The 15,073-nt window shown below is 38.3% G+C and overlaps 2 protein-coding genes across 3 annotated transcripts; one reads left to right on the forward strand and one right to left on the reverse strand.

The window, feature by feature from the left end:
- The first annotated feature begins 56 nt into the window (after positions 1–56).
- Positions 57–6,203, forward strand: f8a (coagulation factor VIII associated). Its single transcript, XM_079674236.1, has 12 exons — positions 57–182; positions 2,146–2,192; positions 2,379–2,451; positions 3,032–3,191; positions 3,594–3,662; positions 3,777–3,897; positions 4,000–4,092; positions 4,302–4,366; positions 4,686–4,767; positions 4,891–4,937; positions 5,302–5,357; positions 5,463–6,203. Exons 1-12 carry the CDS (start codon positions 124–126, stop codon positions 5,542–5,544), a joined length of 954 nt encoding a protein of 317 aa, XP_079530362.1. The 5' UTR covers positions 57–123; the 3' UTR covers positions 5,545–6,203.
- On the reverse strand, positions 5,895–11,256 carry LOC307035185 (epithelial membrane protein 1). Of its 2 annotated transcripts, none has more exons than XM_079674248.1 (5): positions 11,107–11,256; positions 10,202–10,292; positions 8,989–9,088; positions 8,599–8,739; positions 5,895–7,298 (listed from the first exon to the last, which is right to left on the reverse strand). In XM_079674248.1, exons 2-5 carry the CDS (start codon positions 10,274–10,276, stop codon positions 7,138–7,140), a joined length of 477 nt encoding a protein of 158 aa, XP_079530374.1. In that variant the 5' UTR covers positions 10,277–10,292; positions 11,107–11,256; the 3' UTR covers positions 5,895–7,137. The 2 variants fall into 2 exon arrangements, with proteins under 2 accessions (XP_079530374.1, XP_079530375.1); XM_079674249.1 differs by having other exon boundaries at positions 10,202–10,299; positions 11,107–11,226.
- Between the last annotated feature and the right edge of the window lie 3,817 nt (positions 11,257–15,073).

Here is a 15,073-nt window from a genome sequence, read left to right on the forward strand (position 1 = left end):
TCATTCTTTGATATGGGCTATGCGGACCAATCACATTGTTAGGTGTCGATTCTACGAGCCAGTGGCAACGCTCCATTCAGCTGCACTTCCTGGTTCGGTTTGTTGTGTTTTTCTGGGTTAATCATGGCTGCAGAGGGCGATTTTCTGGCGAGATACCGTGCTGTGTCAAATAAACTAAAGAAGTAAGGCTTTGAGTTTCATCATTTCATATGGATAGATGACATAATATTAGGAATAGCCTAACGTTACGAGACAATAACGCTGCAGATTAAACAGCTCGCGCTTAAAAGCTATGTTAGGCTAACGTCACATGACGCTATTTAACATACCTTTGTGTGCATGATTGTAGTTTTAATGCAGATATCATGTCAATATGTGTTAAGTGCTTAGTTCATGAATAATAGTAACTGATGAATTATGGCGTTATTCGACAGCTAATAGTTACATCCGTGCTAGCTAACCCTACTATCATCATTCATTCAAATGTTAAGCACCTCAAATATTACAGTGATGCAAATTAGTCGCTTTTCGGCGCCTGCCGCTTTTTTAACGCCGATTTGGGTGACTTGTGTAATTCGTGGAGAACCGAAGAGTTTTCGTTTTCGTTTTTGGGGGGGGGGGAGTCCGTCCGTCAGTCAGTCAGTCGGACGGACGGACGGACAACTTCTCACTTCAAAAAAGAAGAAGAAATCTAGATCGCAAAATAATTAAACGAACGAGTGCCGGTTTTTCCTGGCCAAAGACAGGTTCCTTGAACACAACACGAGCGTAACGTGGTTATGTCTCGTCTGAAAGGAGTCTAAACTAGAGTGCAGACGGAGAGCACCGGAACGCCGCTCCAACTCTTCAAATATTGCAGTACCTATAAGGAACCGTACACATGCCGCAGTGTTTGCGTGGCTGTCCTTAGTTGTAAGCCCAGTGGCGATCTGTTGTTATTAGCATCTGGTTAGCTAGCTATGCTAACGAATTTAAAGAGCTTTTCTCCAACCAGGTGGAAGAGAGCTCTCTCCTGAGAGGCTCAAATAACCTCAGCTCAGTGAGGTTAAGGCACACCTTGATATGATCATTATAGTTATTAATGAGACATTAGAAACTCAATGAAAAACAGGTATAAAATACTTTATGACTGTAACAAAAAAGTTGTTAAAAATAACAAGAATAGAGTTTAAAAGGGGAGTGACTTGTAAAATATCCAAAAAGAAAAATCTGCTTCCAGTTCTGTTTCAAATGGGTGTTGAAAGATGTATCCATAGATCTCTTCATGTTGCTCTCAAAGTGCACAAGATTGATGCTTTTAACTTCAATATTTTAAAAAAAATCTTCCTGGGGGAGCATGCCCCCGGACCCTCCTAGAGGAGGTTAGGTCTGTAGATCATTCTCATATGATTAAGTTTGTCCTTTGCAGGCCGCCGTAGATGGTGCGCCACCCGGTGACGTGTTAAGATAATAGGCATTCAGTTGTTAGTCGGCATGCAACGTACATGTTCACTGTTCATGCTGTGGTCATAAATAAAGCCACCACTTGCCTATGCATTGTGTATTCCTTGTACATACACACATGCATGTATTAAGAAGTATCGACAACTTCTACAAGGTCCACCCCCTACTTAAATCATGTTCACATGGATAGGATACTAAATAAATTTGCACACATCTTGTGTCCATATCTTTCTGTTTTGGTGGTCATGCCACACTGTGCACATGCATGCGCGAGTCATGGTAAGATATCTGGTTGTTCTTTGCACAGAATGAAAGAAAGGCAAAATGAATGAGCTGTGATTTTAGTTTTTTTTTAAGCAGAGGTTGAGTTCAATCATTTGTACGGCCCTCTGAGGATGTTGTAAAAATGTAAAGGAAAAAGGTTCCCCACCCCTGCTGTAAATAATAATAAAAACCCTTGATTTATAACTTAACATCTCTGTCTCTATTGATCTGAGTATATTATAAAGAACAGTTCATTGAAGCATTATAGCGCAGGCCTTTGTCAGATGGTATATTACGCTGTTTCTTTCTGCTTCGAATAGTTCTCTCTTTTTTCACCATACCTGTGTTTGCATCACTGATATTAGATTAAGTCTATTTGGTAGAGCTTGCTTAGTGTAATATTTAGAAAATTGAAAGGCTGTTGTTTCCTTGTCGCAGACGTTTTCTCCGGAAACCCAATGTAGCGGAGGCGAGTGAGCAGTTTGGTAAGTGACAGTATCTCTGAACAACCCCACGCTACCTTTACACTGTGTGTCAACATTACAATATGCGTTCATTACGCACGACGTGACACCAACACCGGCCTTCTCCTTATTCTCCTTCATATCATCTATAATATATATCATCAGTTTCTTCTCAATTTGCATTTCCCTGTTTTCACTTGTGTTCAGGTCAGTTAGCAAAGGAGCTGAAGCAGCAGGACTGCCTTCAGTATGCGGCTTTCTGTAACCTGGCCATGGCTCGGTGAGTGGACAAGTGTAAACTCATAAATGTTGCACCATATTGACCTAAACCAGGTCAGTGTTAACAGAATAAAAGATACATTCTAAAGCCCAACGTATGTGTTCATTGTGTATTGCAGAGGATTTTAGTGTTGTCCACCCAGTTGTTATCGAGAGAAAAGTTTATGGTACAGCATACATAATGTTACATAATCGCCTGGTTCCTACTTTACATTAGCAACAGTTTGGCCATTTTCTGCATGGGACCTCTTTCACAAAGCAAGGCCCATAAAGCATGGGTTTTCCCAGTTTGGTGTTGAATAGGTCTACTTCCCTAAACACACTCTGACATCAACAACATCCAACATCTTTGAGACACTATTGACTCTAATCTAGATCGCATCACCCAACAGTGGCTTACATTATATTTCCTGTTGCAGCAAGGGATCAAATCCCTCAAGCCAAGCTCCATATTTTGTGTAAAGCTGGCCCAGAAGAGTAGACTTCTAAATGTGCATGGCTTTGGTATAGAATGTAAAACAGTCACATATGGGTGTCATGTTCATCTGTTGTTGTTACCCATCCTGAACTTCTCACTGCAGGTGTGAGCAGACTCTCTTTAACGCTCCTGGAGAGGCGCTGGCCCTCACCGACGCTGCCCGCCTGTTCCTCACGTCTGAGAAGGAGAACCGGGCGCTGCAGGCCCCGGGCTTCGACGAGCATCTCCAGGCTGCTCTCAACTGCTACAGTTTTGCCATAAAGGTGATTCCTATTTTTGTAATGTTTGAAGTAAGGCTGCCTTGGTATCATTTTGTCACAACACATTTATTATTGCAATAATTCACGATAACAAAATTGTATATCTATAGAACATTTTGGATTCCAGCTTTGTTTATTTAGCATTTTGTTTACAAAATATTTACACTCAAAAAACAACAAGAGGGAGGTGGGGAGAGAATCTTTGAACAGTATTAATTCAATTCGTTTTACATTTGATGTGGATAATGTGGTATTCATAGAGTACAGTTGTATATACTGTATTCAATTCTCGTGGACTACATATCTATGGTTTGCAGAATAAATTACAAAGTACATTCCTGTATTGTTTCCACATTTCTATACATAGAGACTGTAAGATAATGCTGACGTATGAATGGGTTACAGGTGCACATTGAGATGAACCAGCCTGTGATGGCAGCCAGCCTGAGTCTAGAACTGGGCAACGCACTGAAGGTAAAACTTTGGATCAGAGATGTAAAAACGATCAATTATCTTTGCTTTGATTGTAACTGTATATACTGTTGTTAAACTGACCTGTTAACCTCTCCCCCTCTGTGGTTTCAACAGGAGATGAACAGACCCGGGGAGGCTATCGTTCATTACCAGAGGGCTGCAGAGCTGCAGACACAGACGCCCATTGAAGCGCTGCTGTCAATGGGAGAAATGGCTACGTGTAAAATACTAACACGTGAGTTCAGTTTGTCTTCTGATATGTAGTTGATGTGTGTTTTATGTGAGATTTTTCTTGATTCTCTGCTGTTTGAGCCTTCATGTCTCTTGTGTTTTGCAGGTGACTACGACGGTGCTCTGTCAGTGTTCACAGAGATGCAGCTGACGTGCCAGGAGAGAGGACTGCAGCTTCCAGGCATCAGCACCCCCGTTGGTGAGGCTCTGAATTTATATACAAAATAATAATCTTAGGCTCTACCTGCATAAAATAATCGTAAATAAATGGGTTGCCAATGACACAGGTTAAATGTAGGCTTCAATGTCATCAGAACAAATGTAGCGCTAAGAACGTTTTAATTAAGCTGGATCTGATAAGAAAATGAATACATTTCTCTTCTGTATCTTAATTTTCCTTGAAAAAAGGTGCTTTTTTGGACATTGTGGCAAAATGTGAGGTCTCCAGAGTACTGCTGCTGATGTTGCTTGAGGTAAGCTTGTTGATTTTTTTTATATTTCAATAATTATATTATAATTTGTAACACCTGCAAGCCTAAAATGAGTGGAGTAGGAAACATCTTAACATCAAGGTTTTCAGGAGAACTTGTTTGTCTACCTTTCTATGTTTTATTATAAATACAGTACAAATACATTAACATTTTCCAAACATGTACATGTTGGGTATAAAAATGTTTGTCGATTTATAGTGGTAACGGCAAATCTGAATTTTAGAAAATTGCTATTTGTTGCATTTGTATTTACTGGTGCAGAAACACTTTAACGGTCCAACATTACTGTCTTCCTGTCCAGCCTCCGCCTCAGAAGCTGTTACCAGAACATGCCCAGACCCTGGAGAGGTACGCGTGGGAGTCCTTCGACCCTCACAGCCAAGGTGAATGCAGTGCACTATTCATTCAAGATATTAGAGCAACAGGGTGTGATTTCTAACCATTGTCTTTTATTGAGTGCCATGTATTTGAAGTGGTGTAAACGTGGCTCTTTTCCTCTCCTCCAGTGACCTTCCTGCCTGAGAATGTTTTCCTGCTCCTGCAGTCTGTGGTGGTGAGTTTCATCATTCACATTCTTGGGACGGTTCACAGGATTTCCTGATCCTTCCGGCCTCATACAGGAAAATCAGTCACGACAGAGAGGATTGTGCTCAAGTTTGCCTTCCTCTGACAATGAAATTATCATTTTCTATTTGCAGCATTCAATTTCAGTGTTCAGACTTTGATGTGTCTTTCAATATGACGCAATTATAAAATATTCCAGGTTCCAATTGATGTTTATTCACAACAGACTCTATGCACAGTATTGAAAAATATTAAAAATGTGTTTTGACAAAATCCTGGGAATTTTCAAGGTCATCTGATTTTGCAGTTATGGTTTTATTTGTGCAGTGCATAACAGTGAATCTGTTTTGCAGATGGCGTGTCAGGAGAAAGACACAGAGTCCCTCAAGTCTCTTCAGACTGAGCTATGGTGAGCATTCAGAAAAGTTCCATCATGTGATGGGGGATTGAGCAGCGTTTTTATTGCTTCTCAATCTTAATTTTCCATATTCATTATGTGTTTTCTTCTCCTCAGGCCCTTTCTGAGTGCTGAGCAGAACCATCTTCTCCATCTGGTGGTTCAGGAGCGCATCACGCCGTCTGGCCAAGGCATTTAGTGCAGTCAAGGTTTTACTCACTTCCTCTGGGAGCGATACTTTATATAACGGAACATTCCTGTTTCTGACTGGGTCTGTTGTAAGACCTGAGGAAGATTTGCTTTCAAAACCTCAATGTTGTAACTTGCAGAAATGATTGCAATGCGAAACTTTTGACCTTATTAAGCAGTCTGTGAAAATCAAATAGCATTTTCAAAAAGTGTTTTTATTTAGGATGCTAATTTCAGTTAGTTTAAATTAATTTTAATATAATATTGTGTCTTGTGAGTTATGGCTACTGAATTGATCCATATTTATTATGTAACAGTGACTTTTTTGCATTAATAGCAGTTAAAATGAAACATGAAGGCTTTGTGTTATGATGTTTTATTAATAAATGATATGGCTTAAATTCCAATGTAATTACAAACACACAAACCTATTGCATAGTTTTGAATGATGGTGAAATGAAACACCATTGTCCTCCATCCCTCGTTCACTTGTACAAATTGCATGTACCTTTCTTATGATAGCAGCCAACCACAGACACAAAATCAACCAAAAACACTCAATACAAAATGTTACAAAAATATAATGGTTACAATGTACATAAAACAAAAAGATACACTATACTTCATCAGTTGTAAAATAAGGATACATGATTAAACTTGTACTGTGTATTAAGGCTCGTCTTTCCTGATTGTTAGACAGGAATCCTGTAGCTTCTCCCACCTGCCATACCTTCACAGATACAGGATCTTTTCAGTCTCTGGATGATAAGTACTTTCTACTGCTAAATCTTAAAAGGTCCTTTGCTTGCTTTAACAAATAGTGTGTGCTCTGGTAAGCTATTCTCTTCCTCTCTTGCAGAGAGTTGGATGAAAATATTTGACACCTGTCTTATTACTGTATGTTAGCAAAAGTGTGCAAATGGAAACTAGTCAAACGGTAACCAAATCCACAAACCAGCACCTCTAACGCTGTCTAGCTTCTTGTTTTTTTGATGAGCGCTTTACCAAACGAACAGTCAAGTTGATGTCAGTCCTAAAACCAACAATTGTACATTTCACACTTGGTAGTTGGCTAACTGTTTCCAATCTTTATCTTAGTCAGAATGGCATCCATCCTCTCTGCATAAAGACCATCTTTCTCCAGAGTTCAAACTACTCTTTTACATTACTAACATGGACAGTTCTCCAAATGTGTGTGTAACTACTTTATAAAAGAACATTGATTTATGAATTATGTTATGGTTACACTGTTATGAAATAAGCACTTTTAAAGGTTGCACCATCCCTTGTGTCGCACTGCACTGCTCTACTCAGTGAAATATTGCCCTTTCATCAAATAGAAATCTGAAGTAATATCGTCAAGTTCAGCCCTTCATGTAATGCAAGCATGACTTCTATTTCCATTAAAAAAAAATCTAAACAAATGGCTCTTGTAAGCAATTGGACATAAACCCCCCCTTCCCTCCTATTTTCTTAGCTGCAGATGTAGATCAAAGATCTTACGTTTTTTCCTCCAATTTTTTTTAAATAAATCATTTTCTTTCATTTCCCAAACTCAAACTGAGAACAGGATCTCTGGCCTGCCCTCCTTCCTTTCATCCTCTTACTCGCTCTTCTTCCGCAGGATGAGGTAGGTGATGGCTAGGATAAAAGTGAGGACAAAAGAGATCCAGGCCAGGACGTATGAGTGTCCGAACCCCCCCTCCGTCTCGTTGGGGTGAAGCTCGGCCGTGTAGATTGAGGCTGCTATCATTATACACAGGCCTGCAGGAGAGAAGCAGAGTATTGTCAAACACCCGACAGGCTATTAAGAAGTCATTATTTTTCCCATTATGAGATAACACACATGAACAAGGACAGTTTCAGTGCAATTACAACCAAATGAGAAACATGGCAGTTTCACTTTTCTAATTTCCCAAAGATAGTCATTAGAAACATGTTCAAAGTCCATTACTTTTACACTTCAAGTATTTTTATGTACTAGCAGCAGTGTCAAATATAATCCATCATTAACCCTTTTTACTTTATTATACTGTGACATACAGATTAGTGTAGTTCAAAGCTCTTTTAACCATGCATATGTTGAATTCTACAGAAAACAGTCAAAGCATGAAATCTTAATGTGATATCCATAATTCAGTGGTATGAATGTGATTTTTTCTCACCATTCAGTTTGAAATACTTTAAAGTTGCCGACAATCAGTAAGGAGGAAAGCCTTTCTTGTCCCAGTCCTTACAATATATATTTTTTTTCTTTTGTGAGATATCAATAAATAATTTGTTAGATGCAGACATTATCAACTACTTTTATAAAAAATATATATTTACAGATTTTTGAACTTTCACTTGTTGTGCAAATCTCTGCATCTCAAAATAAATTATTTTGGTTTCTGGCACCTTCAAATTTCCTGAAAGTACCATCTCAGTTTTATATTTAAGATCGGAAGGCGGAAGTTTGAGAAAATAATCAAGACATGATGACAATACAATCTCAACCGCACCGACTTTCAATCAAATTTCTGGCTACAACCAACCATTCTTTTCTTTATTGATTAGACTGCTGATTATTTTCCAAATCTATATTTTGGACAATAAAATGTGAAAAATGCTAATCAAGGTTTCTCAAAATCTAAGGTTATGTGTTTAAATGTTTGGTTTTGTGAGTCTGAAACCCAAAGATTTTAAGTAAAACCGCATTTTATGCCATATTTGCAAGATAAATTACTTAAACGATTAATTGTTGCGGCTATGCCACTAAGGCCTGAGATTCTACGGATAACAAGTCAATGTTCTGTATGTGGATCTGTATCTGCATCCATGTCTGTTTTACCACTATACATGCTGATATTCTTAATGTCCTTGAAGAGAAAGTGAATGAATTTCAATATGTTGTACGGTCAGTCATGTCCTATTAAATTAAGTTATTGATATTGTCAGAGAAATACATGTCTAAAAAGTCAAGCATTTGGCAAACATCCTCCATAGAAATAAACAAATCTCAGCTAAAAGCAAATAAAAAAAAAATTCAGCTGCCGTTTAGACTTTTGACCTCGGGGTTACTTACAGGAGATTAGCTGTAAAATGCCGGAGAAGGTAAACCTCTGGCCTTTGGGCAGGGTGAACAGCTGAGCTACAAACACAAACAAGGCCAGGATGGCAAAGATACAGGCCAGCACTGTGGTGGCCTGCACCGCCTGGAGATACTCTGCAACAACGGGAAGACAAAACACAGTCAGTGAAGGACTCACAACAAGACAGAGGCTAGCACAGTGTAAATGTTGCATCATTCAGCACTATAACTGGTCTGCTCATTAACATTCATATAATAGTTAAAGAAAACATATTTACATACTGTAGATGTAGAAGATACACATTTTCTAATCAGCATTCTTTCTGTTTCTACAGCTTGAAACATTGAATCTCCTTTCAGATCAAGTCAACATATGAACTTTACCCTCTGGATAGTCTTTCAGGTTGGTGTAATGCCATGCAGAGTTTGCCAACTCCCACCTGCCCCACAAGTCAGCCGACACTGTGTTAGTGACCCACCAGGCCTGAAGACACACAGGAGGGTAAGAATGAATACATAATAGGAAGACACATACACTGGTTGCACCACGTATGTAAAGAAATACTTTGTTTGAGCATTTTGTCATTTCATTATTTTCCTGTTCAGTGACCCCTCCCGCTCTTATTGAGTTGGCTGGTGAAAGTCTGTCTGTATGTTTTGCAACACTGTGTGTGGCAAAATACCAAAAACATATTTTGACATTTGACTTCTGGGTATTTCCAAGTGGTTTAATGACACACGTGCAGCCCTTTGCCTCCATAAATGTATATACTGTATAATGTTGGGAGTTTGAAAAATTGTGCAAGAGCCAGTGGTGGAAGAAGTATTAAAGTCCTTTACTCAAGCGCTAATGTGAAACTGTACAAATAATTTACTAAAAACTAAAATTCCTACTTTTAAAATCTTACTCAAGTAAAAGTAAGTATCAGCCGCATTTACAAAAAGTATAAAAACTAAAGACTCAATGAGAAGTACAATTTCCTTTTTCCGTCTTTTGATTAATATCACTGCTGCATTAATGTTGTATTTTATGGCTGTAGAAGTTTGTAGTTCTGCTCATTTAAACTCATTTATACCCTCTTGGTCGGTTTCAATTACAGCAACACCTCATATTCTACAAGATCTTCATATATTTGTAACCCTGTAAGATTGTATCACTTACAACAGAGCAATTTCAGCTGATGCAAAGGTTTTTTAAGAATTTAATTTGATAAAAACAATTTTTTTAAGGAGAAATTGGGAGAATCCTTCTGTTTATAAAAAACACTCAAAAGCAACACCTCTGATACGTGGTTTTCACTGGACAGGAATGGGAGGAGTAATGTAGTGGAGATATCAAACTACAATACTTCCCTCTTAAATGTAGTTAAATCGAGGTATAAAATACCATAAAATACAAAGGATATTTAAAATACAATTACCTTGAAATGTATTTAATTGCAGAAGGCCTACTTGGGTAAATGTACTCAGTTACATTCCAGCACTGGAAAGAGCCATTTGGTGGGAATTTATTAGCCCATTATCAGCCTCCTGTTCTTCCTCTGAGCACTGTGAGTGTGTTAAATGAGAAAACAAAAGATAAAACTAATCCACTTACATTATCAATGGCGGCCACCAGCAGCAGGATGATAGTGGTAATGTGCAGAAGAACGATTCCTGCTAGCATCAACATCGTGGCCTTCTGAAAACTGATAACTTCGGAAAAAAGGAAGGATGCACATCATTATGTATTTTCCAAGCACAGACTTATATAAGAAAGGCTTGTGAGGAAGCAACCATTCACAGCTGTCACATTAAAACTGTAACGTCACAAAACGAAAAAAAACGGACAGAGAGAGAGACGCTGCATGCAAGCCCAAACTCGCCCCAGGACACATTTTTGAAAAACGCACATCTGCTGCCACACACTTTACAACCACTAGTTTTACATATTTTATGTATTTCTTGAATAACAGCGCATGTATGTTGCCTGTCATTTTTAACCTCCAAAAGAAACACTTATCCGTTTGTTTAACGACTTTCTTAACTGCTTTAGTCTGTTCCGTCGATAAGAAAGGCGCATTTGTTTAGACTGAGGGCATTCCCAAATAGGTGCCACACACACACACACACACACACACACACACACGCACACGCACACGCACACGCACACGCACACGCACACGCACACGCACACGCACACACACAGGTCCAAGTCAACAACTTTGAAAAGAGCGCGAGAATACGACGACAGAAAACCAAAAATAAACACACCTCTAACTTTTACACACTTTATAAACACTTTTGACTGATACGTTGCATTCATCTACAGAGTTGAAGTTGCTTGTTCTTTACAAAACTTTTTTGAGCTCAGTCACATCCGCACCATTCTTCAAAGAAAATCTATAGTTAACTTTTTCTACACAGCGACAAAAACACACACACCATACGTAAGACCGTTCTACAACGTCTTGTACACAAACAATAACTTAACAAAGTAAAAAACAATGCTGTGAACGTTACCTGTAAGTACTTTAACGCGCAGGGAGTTTTGGGGAAATGTGAAACAGTGTAGACCCACCCAGTTTTGAATTCACAGCACACACATCACCCTGTTTTCACTCTCCATTCCCTCTCTTTCCTCGGACCAAGCCCCACCCAGAACGTTTCTTTTTTTCTCCCCTCAATGAAATGTCCAGACGAACCAAAAACCTTCAGGTTGTGCCCCACCCCTTCATCTCCACTTCGTTTCCAAACGGTGCGTAAAGAGGATCAGAGTCTTCTAATCATTCATTGTCACATTGATTTGTATCACCTCTTTTTCTCCTTCAATTACCTTCCTTACAGACTGCTTCAAGCTCAATTATTTTTCGGGAGATTTCTTACCTGAGTGTCACATCTTTGTTACATTCTGGCCACAATTATTATCATCATTCCAAACAATTTCTGCTTAAATCATGTGCAATATTAATAATAATGTGCAATAATAACTTGCAAATGATCAGCCACTATGTTTTGCACTATATAGGTGACTGCTCATCACTGTACAGTTTTTTACAATCATCATTTGATCATCTATGTTTCTTATTTGATATTTGTACGGCACTGTTAGTGTAGTTTTATTTTTACAATTGTTACTTTTATTATTATTGTGTCTTTGTTACTCTGGCACAACACTCTTATCTCTCTTATCTTAATAGCTGTCCTGTGTTTTTTATGAATATGAAATATGAATTAGGGCACACAATAGTGTGTTTTTACCTGTGTTTTCACACATTGCCCGTTCATTAAGCTCAGAAAAAGATTTCTTAAAATGGGGCATTGGGAAGTGATTCAAACAGCAGCACCCATTTATTCACAACATTGAGATGAAATAGAAGTGACTAACCGGTGTCCTACTTTACTGGCAGCCAGCACCTCAACCATCACCTGGCCAGCCTACAGGACATCATAGTTTTAAAAAAGCTCCATTAATACTGGCCGGATCTTGACGGAATTCAATATTAACAGACTCTAGAGATCATTTTGGAAAAGTACTGCTCTGCAATGAAGAAAAATTATATTTTAGTCTGGACAGAGCGGGAGAAAAACAGAGACAGAGATATGCTTCTGTGGAGCATGTTTAGTGAGTGCAGAGAGAAGACAGTGTTAATGTATGCACCGCTGTACACCACAACAAAACCCTTGTATGTCAAATCCTACTTGGCAAAAAAACAGATTCTCAGCATGAAATAAACCTACTTTATTTTCCAGCTCATATTTGCAGATTAAGATGGTATTCCCAAAGTTTTCATAAGACATCCAAAACATACTGTACAACGACCTAAAAATATATTTTAACAGAAAACTAAAAAATATCAATTACTTTGAGTCAAACAAAGTGATGAATCACATGTAAATGTTCAGTTAAACCTTGTTTTATACATTTGTCATAAAATGTCTAATCTTTCCCCACACTGGTGTTATTTCCTACATGTACACGTATAAACCAAAGTAAATCAACTCATTCATTGTGCCCTTACATGAGCTCTTAATAATCACATTCTGAAACACTTTTGGTGGAAAGATCTATATATATATATATATATATATATATATATATATATATATATATATATATATATGTGCTGACATTCAAATCCTTGGTGTTTCCAAGCGTTCTTTTTTTTTACAAGGGCAGTGGGTTGAGCTTTCATTGCATTGGAAATGTCATCCATATAATACCCGTAGGAAGCTTTTTCTGACATTTATAAACTCACAAGTTGACTATACGACATTTAGTTTTTCTTCTGGACATCGGACTTGAGAACACAAAAGGGTGGCATGAATAGAAATACTCATTTACATTATCAAGGGTGGCCAGCAGAAACAGAAAAAGGTGATTTGACTCTTCTGATAAAGACTAACTGTCATATTTTAAATAGATACTGTCAGGTTGTTATTATTATTGGCTGCAGTCAAATAACACTATGTTATCAGGGGATTACTTTGCAGCAGTGCACATAAAGCCTTTTATCATCAGCCTCAGATGAAAGAAAGCTTGTGCAGTTATGGGTTTTCTAACTTCTACAAAGAAGCAGTACATACAAAACAGTAAAAAGAACATTTCAAGGTATAATATTTCTCCTAATAGGCCTGTGTCTTATCTCCCATCAGGCCTGTGTGACTCCTAGTGAGGACCACATGGACTGAGGAAGTCCTGATCCCGTACTACAATGGCTGCTTTATCCCCTGAAGGTGGGATGAGGATGGATACCATAATTGCTTCCCTTTGCTCTTTCACAGAGCATTCCCTCATTTGTTGACAGTACAGATTCACTCAGTAACCTGGAAACATATTAGGATTAGGAATTATCCTGACACTTTCCCACTCTGGTCATCTGTGGCCAGTAAAATAATACAGAAGCAAGAATTAAATAAGCAGTTTACATGGCTCAATGCAGAAAGCAGAGAAAGTACAATGTGTACAGATGCTGTGTTTGAAGTAAAACAGAAAGGGGAATGTTTATTCTTTGTGGTTTGGCACAAATAAGGCTCCCTTCTCCTACAGTTGTTTGTTAAAGGGAACATTTGCCACCCAGAAGGTAATTTAATAATTATTAGGTTCTTCCATAATAAGACTCTTCAAAACCTTTTACCCAATTTCATTCTGTGATATCTAATCCATTATTTTTTGAGAATTCTGGAAGTATCTTCAAGACACGTGCTGTATCAAGGTTTGTCTGGTAGTCTTTTTCACAAAAATTGAAGCTTTGTAACATTGCTCTTTAACATGAGAATGTGAAACTGGGGAGAGGTAAGTTAAAGACTCGCAATTCTGGATGAGACCTATTGAAACCAAATATCTCTTGGAGAGTAAATACATTTCTCACAAGTTCTGTTATATGACTAAGTGCACAACTGAATGGGCGCTAACAGAGCCACAATTGTAAGTCTCTGCTAGTATTCTTGAGATGAAAATCATTTTGAGACATGTTATTTTCACAGGGTGTAGGAAAAGACAAGGGGAAGTATTTTCTCCTGGCAGTAACTCTGAATAGAAGTCAAAATTGAAACCATTACATCAGAGCCCTGATGGTTGGTCATATCCTCACAGTGAACGGTGAGTGGGTGCTCATGGACCACATCTGAGACACTGGAGTTTTCTATTCCCATCACAACATGTGGGTCTCTGCAGAAAGTACAATCTAACATCCTTTTTGCAGTGGGCAGCCATTGGAAATACATTTTACAGAAGTAGATGCTACTGAAAGACCTGATTTAAAAAAGTGAAATATTCTCAAAATAATTAAATCCATGTGTTTATTTTTTACATAATTTATATTTTTACTCCTGAAGAAATGTAATATCCAAGTAGACATCTTAGGCTTCTAAAATGAAATGACATATTCCTACCTTTCCTTTAGAGGCTTATAACATCATTACTTGAGTGTTGGTCCATCCCTTTGGTCCAGACTGATCTACAACTACCTGATGGATGGCATGACCTTTTCTGCAGACATTCATGTTTCACTGAAGATTTATATTGATAACTTTTGGCGATCCTCTGACATTCATCTAGCACTATCATCTGTCTTTCTGGTTTAAAAAGCAGTCGGCCCACCGTTTGGTTTATGACTAAGGCTGTATTTGAAATGGCATACTGCATACTTTGTGTTTAATACAAATTAGCATATTTGCTCAAATGCTACTCTAAAATGTTGAACATGCTTAGCAATATACCTGCTCCTCTTCCGCATGTAGCATTGTCATTGGCAGTATGTTGGCACGCCAGTTTGATAGATATGAAGACAGCCCCAAGCACAGCTTAAACCACATTTTCTGAAAAGGCCATTAGTGTTACAGAGGCCACGTGCAGCAACAACGTGCTGAAATTGTTACGCAGCATACAACTTTCCACAACAAATCCCTGTCTGCTACACTCAGCTCTGCCTTCCTTTGAACTGTCAGTGCACATTCCAGTAACATCCAATCGTTTCCCAAAGCCGTC

This window comes from Notothenia rossii, assembly GCF_949606895.1.
Source record: "Notothenia rossii genome assembly, chromosome: 1".
NCBI lineage: Eukaryota > Metazoa > Chordata > Actinopteri > Perciformes > Nototheniidae > Notothenia > Notothenia rossii.

Coding starts and splice junctions, on each gene's coding strand:
- f8a (XM_079674236.1), top strand. CDS start 124: ATGGCTGCAGAGGGCGATTTTCTGGCGAGATACCGTGCTGTGTCAAAT. Junction 3,663..3,776: donor AACTGGGCAACGCACTGAAG/GTAAAACTTTGG, acceptor TGGTTTCAACAG/GAGATGAACAGACCCGGGGA. Junction 4,938..5,301: donor TGCTCCTGCAGTCTGTGGTG/GTGAGTTTCATC, acceptor TCTGTTTTGCAG/ATGGCGTGTCAGGAGAAAGA.
- LOC307035185 (XM_079674248.1), bottom strand. CDS start 10,276: ATGTTGATGCTAGCAGGAATCGTTCTTCTGCACATTACCACTATCATC. Junction 8,740..8,988: donor CCTGAAAGACTATCCAGAGG/GTAAAGTTCATA, acceptor CCGTTGTTGCAG/AGTATCTCCAGGCGGTGCAG. Junction 7,299..8,598: donor CATTTTACAGCTAATCTCCT/GTAAGTAACCCC, acceptor TCTCTCCTGCAG/GCCTGTGTATAATGATAGCA.